Here is a 14,504-nt window from a genome sequence, read left to right as displayed (position 1 = left end):
TGTGTTCATAGATTAATTTAATCAGTTGTCATAATTATCACACCCATTAACTACTACTGTAGTACTACTCTTTTTTCTTTTTTTTTTTAAAACTGCCATGTATTACTGTGGCATTATTTATATTTTGTATATTTATTTTATGTATATGAATTTTTTTTTTTATTCTACTTTACTTTTACTTGGGTCTTGACAACAGTGACAACTTTTGGGCTAACTCTGGCTCATTAGTAGCCTTTTTCTATGGATCCGTAAGTACTGTCCCTTCAAACTAATAGAAATAAACAAATTTCCCATATACGCAAGTAGATTATAAATCTGTTGACCGTGACCCATCTAGTTATTTTTATTAGGATTTTTTTTCTTCTGCAATGAAGTTTCTGCCTCAGTTCATTTTAAGGTTTTAATTTTAATTTGTTTTGCTTAATGCTCATAAGAACCAACCCTCTGATTAAATTGAGGCTGTATGTGACATTGCATAACTGACTTGTCTATTCAGCACTTTAGGTTGCCTGGTTTGGCCATCTGTTTGCACAAATAATGAATTTCCTTCATTTCCCCCCGGTTACAGTTCCACATGTCACGATTTCACAAAATCTCACACTTCCTCTTGATGCTATAGTTTAGTCATATTGTTTCATGTACATTATGTACATGCTCACATACATACTTAGTATTCAACTGATGAATCACCATTGAGTTCCTTATGCTGTAGATTAGCATGCACAATATTAGGCCTTAGTGTTTAACCTTTTTTTTTTAAGTTTTTTTTAAAGTTTATTTTTTTTTGGCAGTTTTCTGAGCCCCTGACAAGCTTCAGCTGCTTGATAACGAGCAGAGCATTAGAATCAGGTGTGTTAAAGCAGGGAGAAACCTAAAACATGCAGCACACTCTCGGCCTCCAGGGGCAGCGTTCCCCACCCCTGCCATACCCCAGTGAACCAGCAGGAACAATACCAGGACCACTTAACTGCAGCAGCTGAATGGAATTCAGCCAATATTATTTTTTATCATTGACATGTGCTTTTCATTCTCTGACATGTCAACATGTCTCCTATGAAAAAGGAGGGTATATGACAACGCTGCTTGTCTTCTCTGTGTCCATACTTTAGGATTAATGATGCAGCACTCGGCAGCTTCAACGTGTTATTTTATTCCTGTCTGTTAAGATAGGATAGTCCTACATGAATATGTAGCTATCTATGTTGCGCTTACTGCATAGCCTAAAGTATAAACTTAAAAGGTACAGCACAGTGATACTGACAGGAGTAAGAGATATGTTTAGAACTGCCCCTAACTCATCTGTTTCCTCTAGACCAGCAGTTCTAAATGGTTTCTCTCAAATATTTGCCTTTTTCGTTGTAAAATACTGAAAAGTTAGACCTCTTCAGGACTCTTCAGAGCAAAAAAATAAAAGAATCAATGATTGGTTGGATCTGTAATGGCAGGTCAGGACTATAAAGGTTACTATAGCATCACGGGCAGAGGCTCTGAAGCGGTGACCTTAGTCTTCTATCAGTATTCTCTGACAGAACTGATGATACTGAGGTTTGGACAGTAGGTTAAGCACATATTGATGTCTGGGTAAATCATTACAGTCTCAGAGATATGCATCCTTTTCTGACGGGAAAATTACATTACAACCGATCCAGGACAAGGGGGCACTACGAGCAGCCTGACAAACAGGATGATCACAAGTTGAGAGGCAAATTCAAAGAGGAACGGATCAAAAATGACTCTCTTTATGAGCAAATCTCAGTGGTTTCTTTTGAATAAAATACAGCAACAGAAAGAAAAAGCAGGTGACCTTCACAGTTGCAACATTTCGTCGCTGTCCGGCGGACACCATGCATCTCTGAATTTTGTCTATTTCTTCTTATAAATCAGTGCTATTGGGCTTGTGTGTGGCGTTATTTAAGTTTTAACCAATGAAAAGTATTAGAAAAAAAGAGCTTGTGACTAAATATTGTAACACCATTGGATGCCCGACAGGATCAATTTGTTACATTGTAGTTTCCCAGCTTCGTGCGTAAGGAACGACCTTGAAAAGCCAGCAACTATGTAAAAAAAAAGCTGTAACTGGGTTAATGCTGTATTTAGAGAGATTGTTGGGTTTAGTGTTTTTAATAATCAATAATTGGTCACTAGGAAAGTTCAGTTTTTTGTTGATTTATTTACTGGTGTCAGATTGGAAGAAATTCATAAGCTTTACTAGCTATCCCTATTAGTTAGTTTTTGTACGTACAGTGACCTCCTCAGTACCTTTTTCTCTTTTACCACTGCGCAAAGGAGGGTGCAAGACTTTATTCTGTCAGTAAGTATACATAAGCATAACACAAAAATGGGTTTTACAACTTTTTGCTTTCATTTTGGGGCTTCTGCGTCACAAAAACTCCCCACCACCATAAAGGGGCTTTGATTCATCCTCTCAAGACAAAGGGGTATTTGACATTTCTGAGTATTGTTTAGGCAGACCTTCAAATATGCAAAAGAAAGAAAAATGCGTGTTCCTATTTGGTCCGTATACTGAACTCTAGAGCCAACGCTACAGTATAGTATATAGGGTTAGTATTCCATGCACATGTGGAAATTAACTTCAACAATTGCAAGTGACATCGAGTATGATTCTCACACGCCATATTATACATAAAAATGCAAATCAAGCACAACAGAGTCACAAACGGAGAGGTGTAACAAAGTACAGTACATTTGACATCTGACAGGATTGTTAGAATCCATTCACAACAGAATTCACAAGGTCATCACACGATTTCACTATACATGAGGATACAACTCAGCAAATAAGGAATGTCATTAGAGAAACACACTGATGTCCCCTGCATGATCTGAAACAAGCAAAAATATGACATCCTTTCACATGATGGCCCGACATTTAGGGAAGAATGGCTAGTGAGGGTGAATCTGTATGTGTCCCCTTCATGTGTAAACATAAAGGAATCAGTCAACCACCCACCCGTGATAATTTAACAAGGACAAGAGACATAAAGAGAAAAATGCTTAGTGTTGGTGGAGCACAGGACTATGAGTTGGTCATGATGTGTCAACATATGTCCATCCCATAATATGTAAAAGAAAACACAGAAACTATATCTCTATGAAGCCTCATCTACTGTCCTCTGATAAGACCCGGAGTAATCTGTGAAGCCTATGGCTCATGTGACCCTGATTGTTACCATGCGATCAGGCTGGATTAAAAGATAAAACTGGCAACATTTTTCATGTTGTTGCCATAGAGAGAGCCAAAAACAAATTGATCAGATATGACAAAATTTGTCATGCAGCCAAAGCCTTATATATCTTATTCCCTGTGCCATTAAGAGTTCCACTGTTGTCCAAAAACGATTAAAACACATGAATAAGTCAAACTGCTGCACTGGCAACATGCTCCTTAATTATAATGAAGCTGAGCACAAACACCATCCTCCTGCTGTAAATACTCATTAGAGCATCAAATGTGTATTAATCTGCAGTTTAAAATAATCCCTATAAATACGCTATTTACTCCAGGTTGAGGAACATTTGCTTAAAACGTCAGTGCCCAGCCGTTTTGGGAAACTAATTTTTAAAAAACAACCTCTATATATGACAACCTGTCTTTAAGGACTTACGTCTTCAGTAGGAATAAATGGGCTAAGGGCTAAGTGCCACATACTCTGATAAAAATTGTTGCTCACAGGATCCTTGCACACTGAGTGTGATGTGTTTTATCATTCTATTTGTTGCATAAATTTGCAGCGTGAGATAAAATGGAATCGTCAAGCAGTTAGGCTGATTTTGTGATCCTCTCACTTCTTCACACAGATAGTGCTTGTCTCAAACAATGAATGAATAACATTAGCAAGAAGCGTTTCTTTAGCTGCCTAGAGGTCACTACCATCCCCCATTCTTAGCTGATCTGCAATCACCCGCCACAAGCGTTAAATCTTTACATTTGTAAAGGGCTTTGACACGTGAATCGGCTTATCGGATGATGACATATTGGGGAATAAAAGTAAATCAAACCTGTTCGGAGAACTTCAATGACGACAAAGACAAAAGTTTCTGAGTCAGTGTGTAAACGCGATTGACGCGTGAGGTCGTATTTATTTTTAAACGTGCGACAAACTTGGATGTAAACACGGACTTGGTGTGCAAAGGCCTTAACACATTGTTAAATGTAAATTCAGAATATAGAATAACAGTTACTCTCTCCTTTAATCAAACTAGTTCGGCAGTGGAGTGATATAAGAACAAGGGTAGTTTTATTTGAGGACAGTAACTACACATTTAACGTGAAAGCTGGCAATATAACACATCATGTCCATTCTTCCCCGTTTTTAAGATTTATAGCATTTGGTCTGCTTTGTGGTAAACATGTACACACACAAACACACACACACACACACACACACACACACACACAAACACACGCACTAAGGCATACAGTACACACACACAGTATAGGTGTGTATTCACCTGATCAGTTATTTCCCCATCCACTGTAGATTGTCCTTAAGCAAAATGGTCTGCTGATGCAAAAGCTGCTACATCTAGTTTGCACAGAATTTATGCTACTGATGGCGTTTGCCGTCGCCGTGTTTAAAACATGAAAAGGAAACACGGACGAATCCATTGTGAAGTTGATCCAGTACTTCTGTGATGAAGTCTCTCGAGAATCAGACACTGCTCGGGTACTTAAGTGAGAGTCATACGGGGGTGAAATCCGTGAGGTCTGATGTTTGGCATCGTAGCAGGAGGAACACAGAGGACCAGGTGATGCAACACTGGAAGGGATGCAGTCTTCATCCTCATATCTTATGGTTTCCCTCTGTGTCAGGAACCAGCAGTTGGATCCAGGCTATGACTCAGAGTCCTAGAGATTGACGGGGAAAGTAGCACAGAGAGATTGAAGAAATTGTCACACATTATGTTATGACGCACCCATTTGAAATGGACGTTATCAATTGTTATTGACTTTTCATAGATATGGATTAGAAGGGGCCTGCTTCACCTGTTTTAAGAATCTACCAAAAAAAGACATCTTTACATAGACAAGCCCTTTTATAGCATACAGTGCATCCGGAAAGTATTCACAGCGTTTCACTTCTTCCACATTTTATTACGTTACAGCCTTATTCCAAATTGTATTAAATTAATCTCTGTCCTCAAAATTCTACACATAATGCCCCATTATGACCACGTGAAAAAAGTTTTCTTGAGAGTTTTCAAAATGTATTGAAATTAAAAAACAAAGAAATCACATTTACGTAAGTATTCACAGCCTTTACCATGAAGCTCAAAATTGAGCTCAGGTGCATCCTGTTACGGCAGTCTTTTCTGGTGAGTACGGGCGGCCGTGTGTGATTTGAGACAGCACTTACTGAGGGAATTGAGTGTACTGATCGTGTCAGTACATAGGGCACACAGTGCAGGAATGTCAGTACACTCACTGCAGTGTGCGATTTGGGACACAGCATCAGTCACGTGTTTTTCAAAACTACTTGGTTTTGAAAGGATTGCGGTTTGGGTTTCAAATACTTAAATTTGTGGCGTTAGTTAATGACATTGATTTTTTCCTTCACACAGGACACGACCGCCGGTGTCCAAGGTGAAAGTCCTGTGCTCGTTTGACCCATTCACCGCCCCGACATCCCTCCTTACGCAGACTTTCACTCTTTATATAGCACTCCTTAGAACTGTTGCTCTTCTAGGTCATCTTACAGCGCCGCGATCAAGCAGTTGCTCTAAATGTATAATATTGACGTGGATGGGTGAACCACCTTACCAACAGATGATAACAGCCTACTGAGCTATGTAGGGGGTAGAGCAGGGGCCATACTGCCTCACATATCTATGGTAGTGGCAACTGACGGCACCCATTCTATTGGCTGATAGCGTTCGAAGTGGGTGTGTCATCTCTGCTAGACATGAAACATGTCCACACTGAGTGCATCTGAAATATCCTGCTGGTTTACGCGTAATCACATCTCTTTTAACTTAGTTATCCAATCAAGCTCCGGAAGAGAGGCAGAGAAAAAGGACGCGACTGGGGGAGGGGAATCAAATAAATGCTCTTTAGTGATGAATGTAAATAAGGTCTTTTGATGGTAAGTGGATCATTTAATGGTGAATGTTCCCTGTAATTTCCCATTCTTTCAAAGTAGTCCACAGTATAATACCACTATGAAAATGAGAGATACTGTTGTATTTGTTTCCCGATTGTCCAAGCACTGACTGAGACCAAGTCTGTCCATTGGTTGATGGGGGGATCAATGATAAACTCAATTTCAAGAGGATCTTTGGGAGACGCAGCAGATATTTCTAAAACAGATCGAGGGGACGAGACAACGGAATCTAGATTTATGGGATTTGATGCGTTTAAACTGACTTCTCTTTTTCCTGCCCCAGACCAAAACAAAAAAAAAGCTGATGTGCATTAAATATTAATAAGTTATGAATCAAATGTTTCAGAGCTGCTGATCCAGCACATGTGGAATGTGTTAACTGTTTTGAGGAAGTCGGGACCGACAACAAAACCGCGTCGGCTGTGTGATTTAGACGGCAGAGACGGCACTGCGTTGCTGTGTCTTCAAATGTTGATATACTCTCCCTTACTTTCACCGAGGGCTGGGAACTGAGTCCGAGGAATGCAAATACAGCGTTGTCCTCCTTTGACTGGAAGAAGTCTTCATAGTCCTGAGGGGGAGAGACAACAAATGAGCATGTTACATAATCTCTACACATTTGAAAGATGGTTGTAAACACCCCTGCCAAATGGCCCGACCGCCTGTGCTTTCAATATAATTCAATAGCCGTGACATCGCAGAGTAAGGTTGGATTACCTTGGTCAGTGAAAGGGATGGCAGGCAGAGCAGATAATCTACCCCATCCATGAAACTGGATTACCACAGGATTACAGAGAGGCGTGCATGCTCAGCGGAGGACATAAACTGGCATGCACTAACTGATCAAACTCATTCAACATCAGGTAGCTCAACCTTGTACTGACCTACATTGATCAGTCACAATCATCCATAAAAAAAACACGTTTTACACATTTAAAATGAATTCAAATCACGTTAATTGTTCCATTATCTCTTGTTGTATGCTAAATATATATTAAAGGGAACATATTATGCCAATTTTCCTGTTCATACCTGTATTTTTGGTTTGTTCTAGAACATATTCAGATGCATTAATGTTAAAAAAAACCACATTATTTTTCTCACATCATCTGTCTGAATATACCCGTGTTCATTTTCTGCCTGAAACGCCTGTCTCTTTAAGCCTCCCCTCCCAAAAAAAGCCCATTCTGCTCTGATTGGTCAGAAAATCATTATTGAATTTTTTTTCGTATTAACAATTCTTCGCTTTACTCTTCCTGTAAAATGTTACAATATTTTGTATGACTCATATGAACGTGTCGGCATAAATGTATCCAATCAAATGTGATTTAGGGTGATTAGCTCACTCTGCCCGTCGTATAAGATAACACTTGCTTGTGGGTTGCAGATAATAACAGAGTGGTATTATGAAGTGTCTTTGGATCTCAGTTGGAACGTCTGATTTGAAATGCTCTATTAACCATTTCACTGTGATTTTAAAAAGGAACGCTAGTGTCACTGTAGAGCAATGTTTTGTTGAGCGGATCCACAGACTGTTTGCATGTAGAGCAGTCTGTCTTACTCTTTCAAGAAACAAACATCCATCATACCCCGCAGTATTGGTCATCATTGAAGATCTGTGGAGGCAGTGGGTTGCCTTTCTCTGGCTGCTTGTCTCTGGGGATGTTGCGGTACATCCAGAGCCTCTGCTCCTCCAGCATTGTGATGTCTACTTCCTGGAAGCTGATTCGATTGGCCTCCAGGAAACCCACCACTGCCTGCTGATGCTTTTTTACCTGGAAAATGGATAAAAGAACGAAAAATTAGGTGGATTGGGAGAGGTGGTGAGATATATGTAGCAAATACATATGTACATTTTTAGTAAATCAATAGGACAAATGTACATGATCTCATATTGCCTCCATGTGTGTATCAAGTTTACTGTGAGAGTGTGTGTGTGTGTGTGTAGGTGTGTGTGTGTATCTGTATATTGCTTTTGGCCTAGCAGTTGGGTGTTTCATACTCTCTTGCAGTGACACATTGCCAGCTGACACCCATCAAACCAGAGCACACACATGGAGCGTACTGAAGGATTATTAATTAGTGGAGGAGATTACATTATGTTATTATAAACACAGCATGCTATGACCTAGTAGTATTTCAGTACAATTTCCTAGATTTCAGGTCAGGCTATAGGTTGAAATAAACAATTATGGTCTTTTGATGAATATATAATTTACTTTTGTTAGTATTGTATTCTACAAAGTAATTAATTAGGATGTTTTGTGTAGGCATTCAACCACTACTGCAGCTGTGTGCTCTTTTCTTACTTCCCAAGCACACATTTAAGAGTGCATTTAAGAGGAAGCCCCATCCGGAAGACTGTGCAATGAACTTTTCCATTTGTGGTCTATTATGGGATGGACGATACAGCTCCCTATGGTATTATCCCTGTATGTGCTTTGGGATGTTCTGTCTGTGAGTGAGCAAACAAATAAATAAATAAAGGATAATTTTAGAAAACAGAAAACTCCCACAGAAGGGAAAGTCATAAACAAACATTAGAGACAGAGGCACAGTCAACATGTCTTGGAATTGAATGATTAGAATGATGCTCAGAATTTGTTCAATTGCCTCACATGCAAAGGGAAAACCAAATTATTTTTCCTTTTCCTATTAGTCCTAAAATCAAATTATTATAAGTTAGTTGAAAACATGACCATCAAGAATTCTGTAATCATTCATTTGTGCTTCCCACTTGTAACAGCATCCACTTTGTTCATCCATCCATCCATCCATCCATCTTCAACCGCTTGTCCCCCACTTTGTTCATTCATTGATTATTTTGCCTCCATTTTTATCCTCTCGTGCAGTCCATCATGGTGATTCAAATTCAGCCAGTACAGTATGTATGCCTGAGCATTCATTAACATGACAAAAGGGCTGATTATTCAAAACAATTGGGTGGTGAGACAGTGGGAACAAAAAAATGGGGCTTTTATTTGTGGGAACGTTCCCCTCTGATGGAAAAGATGAAAAAATAAAAAACATTAAGATTTAATGATATCTGCCCCGTGTGCTTGTGTGTATATATAAACATGGATTTATCTATTACAATGGTAGCTTAAGTCCTGTAATGTAGGTCCATTATTTCAGTGATGCCAAGAGCCACAATGGAGCTATTGTTTTACCTTGAAAGACAGTAAGGGATTGTTCTTGACAGATACACACCCAAACAAGATCATCTGCTATTTCCATAAAATAGCTTTATAAGAGATAAGACAATCCTTTATTAGTCCCACAGTGGGGACGTTTACAGGGCAACAGCCACTAAAGAGGATGGAGCAAATAACAAGAACATCAATAAAATCAGATCATTATCTTGACTCTCACAAAAGAGTGAATGAATAGCAAGGACACAGGTTGGCTTTAAAGTGAAATAAATGTCTGGTTGCTCTGGTCAAAGGTTAAAACTTCATATAGAATCACTGGTCTATGCTGTATATTACATCGCTGCTCTCCAACATAGTAGAAATGATAGGACCTTCCTCTGAGCTGAAAAGCAGGCAGCGCTGGTCTAAATAATGAAAGAGGTGCCCTCTCAGTGAGGGTGAGTGAGAGTGTGTGTGTGTCAGGGGATGGAGGAGTTCAGATTTTGGTGTGCATGTAGGATTAAAGACACATACACACAGCTGCAGGCCTAAACAAACACTCACATTACAGTTTATGAGGATGCATGTATTGTTGTGCACTCTCTGAAATGTAGGGATTAACGGGAGCTAATCTTTTAGTCGCGGACTGAGAGGGGACGCAGGGGCGAGGGAAAAAAATACATACATCCTGAGCAGCAAAAACAAATAATAACCCCCCCACCCCTAACCCTAACATTACCAATACAAACTACTTTCATCAAATCATATTTAATCAAGAGGAGGATATGCTAGCCTTTCCAGCCTGAGCTGTAAGTAAAATACAACGGAGCTCTCAAGATCAGAAGGGTCTCATGAGGCTAGGGATAGGCTTTCAAAGCATAAATTATTTCTGAGATCAGATAATGTGAGTGAATAATTGCTTTTTAAAAACACATTCATGATTGGAAAACCAATAAGGAAATATTAAAAACTGGAAGAGGCTGATCCTGACACATATCCACTAAGGAGTTGAAGGGGGATAACCTAATTTGCACGTCATTCCTTTTGCCGTGATGGTTTCTGCCCCACTAATCTGCTGCTTTTAAGCCGTGAACTGCTCATTTTATGGATTCACCGTTGTTGTGTTTAGATTAGTGCTTTCCCCTCGAGTCTGTCTATTTCTTCTCACATATTCCTGATTGTGTTGCACCGGTCTGTTTGCACCAGACATCCCCTCCTGACTTCACTATTTTTCACAGTGTCGTCCCCCTCCATCTCTAGCTCACACTACCATCTCTCTCTCTCTCTCTCTCTCTCCCTCTCTTCTTTTCTCAAGTCTCACACATCCATTCCACTTTAAATCAGCTGAGGGATTCGAGCAGTCGCACCTCTTTATTCAATCACTTGTAACTCAATTCAAAAGCGTTCACAGTAAACGAATTCACATGAGCTTAACACTCCCATGAAACACTGACCCAAATGGAGGACCTATTCAGGCGTGCTTTGTGTGTGTGTGTGTGTGTGTGTGTGTGTGTGTGTGTGTGTGTGTGTGTGTGTGTGTGTGTGTGTGTGTGTGTGTGTGTGTGTGTGTGTGTGTGTGTGTGTGTGTGAGAGAGAGAAAGAGAGAGAAAGTCTGTGTGTTTTAAATGTATGTGTCATAGGTTTAAAAATAACTCCTTCGTAAACACTCAACGATTGTGCTGCCCTCTTTTAGAGAAGGAGCATGATAAAATAAATATATTACTCATTTTCCCCATTACCTAAGACTTGAAGCATTTATGCAGGAGTGTTGTTTGATTGTTTTCTGCTGGTACTCAAAATCAGCTGGGTCTTCTCAGTGACAAGTGCTTGGTGTTTGCCCAGGAGGCACTACAGGACTAGGGCTGCCAATGATGATTATTTTCATTATTTATTAATCTTTTTTTTTGTATCAATCCAATATTATAAGTGTCAAAACTGACAAAAAAGTGACGTCTTTTTTTTTGTATGACGATATGTCCAAAACCAAATAATATTCAATACAATGATATAAAACTGTCCAAAATAACACACACCGGAGAGGCTGGAATTGTCTGTTTTTCTGTGTAAAGACTCAATTCTGCTCTCAAGATGCACAGTAAATGAAGTATACTGACATAAATCAGTCTCAGTAGGCCCATCTGCAGAACACTGCTGCTCAGTTGGAGCCCCACCCTAGAATGAATCAGGGTTGAACTACCTAAAAGTAACATCTCACAGCACAAATAAGGTTATGATGCCTTCAAAGTTAAAAAAAAAAAATGCCTATGTGATAAACATTGGTGGTTATCCTGTCACGCAACACAAATCTGCTGTAAATTATGTTTATGAATCTAACAACTGTAAACACAGAGGCACTCCTGCCATCTTTGAGAGGAAGGGGTGCACACCAAAGACGTAGGGCCACTGTATTCTACCTATAGCAGGAGAGACTCTTTACACGAATGTGTTATGTATTAAGCTTCTGCACAATGAAGGCTCAATGCAATTCCAATTAAAAAAATATTGGGCTCATATATATATTTTTTAAATGCATTTAACAGAAATAACACAAGCTGAATTGACCCACGCCTTGCCCCAGACTAAGAAATCTACCCTACCAATTAAAAATGTGCCTTTTAGTGAATAACCTGCATGCTTGTCTAAATGATGCTGGTCACTTTCACTGCTTGTGAACAGCCTGAAGTCGCACTCAAAGTCCAGTTACATAACGTTAATGACAACAAACACTATCGGCGAGCATAAAGATGTCCCCATGCCTCTGTAGTATGCCTGCACGCCTCATACGCAACTGTCAACAAGCTTATTTGCACATTTGCAGACACTCACCGCGACAGAGCCGGTTGAAGAGGCGATGTAAACCTTGATGACCATTTTAATCCCAAATTAATGTCAGACAGTGGACGAACTGTGTGGTGGCAGCGGGTCCTGTTTATTCCCCCAAAATCACAAGAACAGACTTCCAACTCCCCGCGCTGCTTCAGAAGAGAGCAGAAACGCGTCTCCACTGTTTAAAGTGAGCCATGGCAATAAAACAGCGTGCGCCTCTGTGCCGCTGACCGTCGCGCTCAATCATTCCCACTCGTCCTCACTGCACACACGCAACACACACTGGACTTCCGGTCATAGTTTTCAAAATAAATAGAACCAAAACGCTCAAACAGCATCGCTCCAAAAATTATACTGCGTGATATTGTCAAATTCATCCATAGAGTAGTATATTAAATTATTATATTACCTGTCTTTTTATATGTTTATGTCCCATTTTATACCACCACTACATCACTTTATTTTGTGGTACTGTAACTACTGCTGCTACACTTCACTGTGCCATACTGTCACTTAGTTCTGTAGGAAATGCTGCTACATTTATAACACTGTTTTCACTTATCGCTCCTTACCACTTATTTAGTTTATTTAGTTTGTACATATTTTATTTCAATATGCTGCTAAACTGCACGCTGCGTATTGTTGTATATTGTATATACCTACGCTCAACCATAATGTCTTTTGCACTCTGTCACGCTTAGTTAATTGTCTGATTTATTTTATGTTAGCTTTATTTTTATTTGATTTATGTTTTTATGCTTATTGTCACTCTGATCCTTTCCCACCTTTGTATTGAAACTGATGCACAATAATTTCCATCGGGATAAATAAAGCTTCTTGAATCTTGAATCTTGAATCTTTTAAGTTAACAACTCCGATTTAGTTTCCTCCATATTCCGCAACCAAACCAATTACATATTATTTAATGTTGTTAATTGTAAAATAAAAAAGGAAATTAGAGACTGAGTGTCTTGAGGGGATCACACCAGCTGCAAGGCAACATTGGGCCAGAGGCGTAAAGTATGGGTGCCCCCAATGTATGGCCCCTTCCTTACTTCCTACCCCCTACATCAGATCACACCCATTTTCTAACTTGGCCTTCATTTTGATCTCAACTACACACCTGTAAAGTTTAGGTAATGTATTCTGCGCAGTTGCAACGCTGCATCAGCAACAAAATCTGTTCACAGACAGACAAACATATAATATTCAAAACCCCCGCTGTGATAATTTGTTAGTTCCTGCTACAGTCGGGGTCTCCAAGATCACATTTTGCCATGATGACCCAGAGGCACACGAGGTGGAAACAATACCAGTGTCGCTGTTGCGGTTGGTTAGCTATAATTCTTGCTTCTGATTGACTTAAAGGCTATATCCGGCAGCTTGACCTGGGTAACCTCCCCAGTCAGTTGCACTGAGGGTTGATGACAGGGGAAATGTATGTGTCAGGATTCTGGCAGCAAGGTTTTCTGTTAAGTTAGTTGGTTATATCTTAGCAGCATTGCCTTTATCATATTTCAGTCAAATATGGTGGATGTAGTCTTGTCTCATGTCCTAATCAGTCTGTGGTGTGAGCAAATTGCCTGGCATAACCAGACTAATTCACAAATGGGTAGAGCAAATGAAACATGAGCTCAGCAGATTTGTGCGGTTCCCAGGTGAGCTCATATGATCCAGATCCAGCTGCACTTGCCCTCTCATGAGCTTTTCTCTTGCAATACATAGGCTACTGCTGACTTTGTATACACATATAACTGCAGATAAAAGCACACTTTCAATATGTATTGCATGGAAATAATCATATCAGCATGTGTGAATATTGCTCGTTGTGACTATTATATTGAACACATGGGTCATGACATAAATCTCAAACATCTAATGCTACTGAAGTGACATTTATGCACACATCCTAAAAACTTTAGCACAACTGGAATAGACCTTTTTAATGGAATTAGCCTTAGTCCTTGTTAACTTCCTGTCTGCTGATGCCATTCACATACACTGCAACAGGAAATAATAGGACATATTAAGAATGTTTATGTCTACATCTTTGAAAAGGTCTATATGCTATGCATTGCACAACATGAGTAAGAATTCTTATCAGATGACCAGATAGCGGTGCTTTATGTCATAACACTAAGCACATGTCAGGGGTGTCAAAGTTATCCAGTAAAGGGCCGCTGTGGCTGCAGGTTTTTATTTCAACCAAGCAAAAACACACCTGACTTGAGTCATGCAATCACCTGAATTGTCTTCACACAGTTCATTTGTTGGATCAGGTGTGTGCTCGCTTGGTTGGAATGAAAACCTGCAGCCACAGCGGCCCTTTACTGGATCACTTTGAGACCCCTGGCCTATGTGATGCCAGCTGATAGTTTGGTATTCCAAAATTAAAATATTAATTCAGACTAAATATATATATATT

At 39.7% G+C, this 14,504-nt stretch overlaps 1 protein-coding gene across 1 annotated transcript; it reads right to left on the bottom strand.

The window, feature by feature from the left end:
* Window positions 1-2,377: 2,377 nt before the first annotated feature.
* Window positions 2,378-12,243, bottom strand: sh3bgrl2 (SH3 domain binding glutamate-rich protein like 2). The gene is made up of 4 exons (XM_083934512.1): window positions 12,080-12,243; window positions 7,712-7,897; window positions 6,613-6,693; window positions 2,378-4,870 (listed from the first exon to the last, which is right to left on the bottom strand). The coding sequence occupies exons 1-4, from the start codon at window positions 12,122-12,124 to the stop codon at window positions 4,856-4,858; spliced, it is 327 nt and encodes a 108-aa protein (XP_083790638.1). The 5' UTR covers window positions 12,125-12,243; the 3' UTR covers window positions 2,378-4,855.
* Between the last annotated feature and the right edge of the window lie 2,261 nt (window positions 12,244-14,504).

The sequence above is a fragment of the Echiichthys vipera genome, assembly GCF_963691815.1.
Source record: "Echiichthys vipera genome assembly, chromosome: 19".
In the NCBI taxonomy this organism is placed as follows: domain Eukaryota; kingdom Metazoa; phylum Chordata; class Actinopteri; order Perciformes; family Trachinidae; genus Echiichthys; species Echiichthys vipera.
This window is presented reverse-complemented; position numbering and strand designations above follow the sequence as displayed.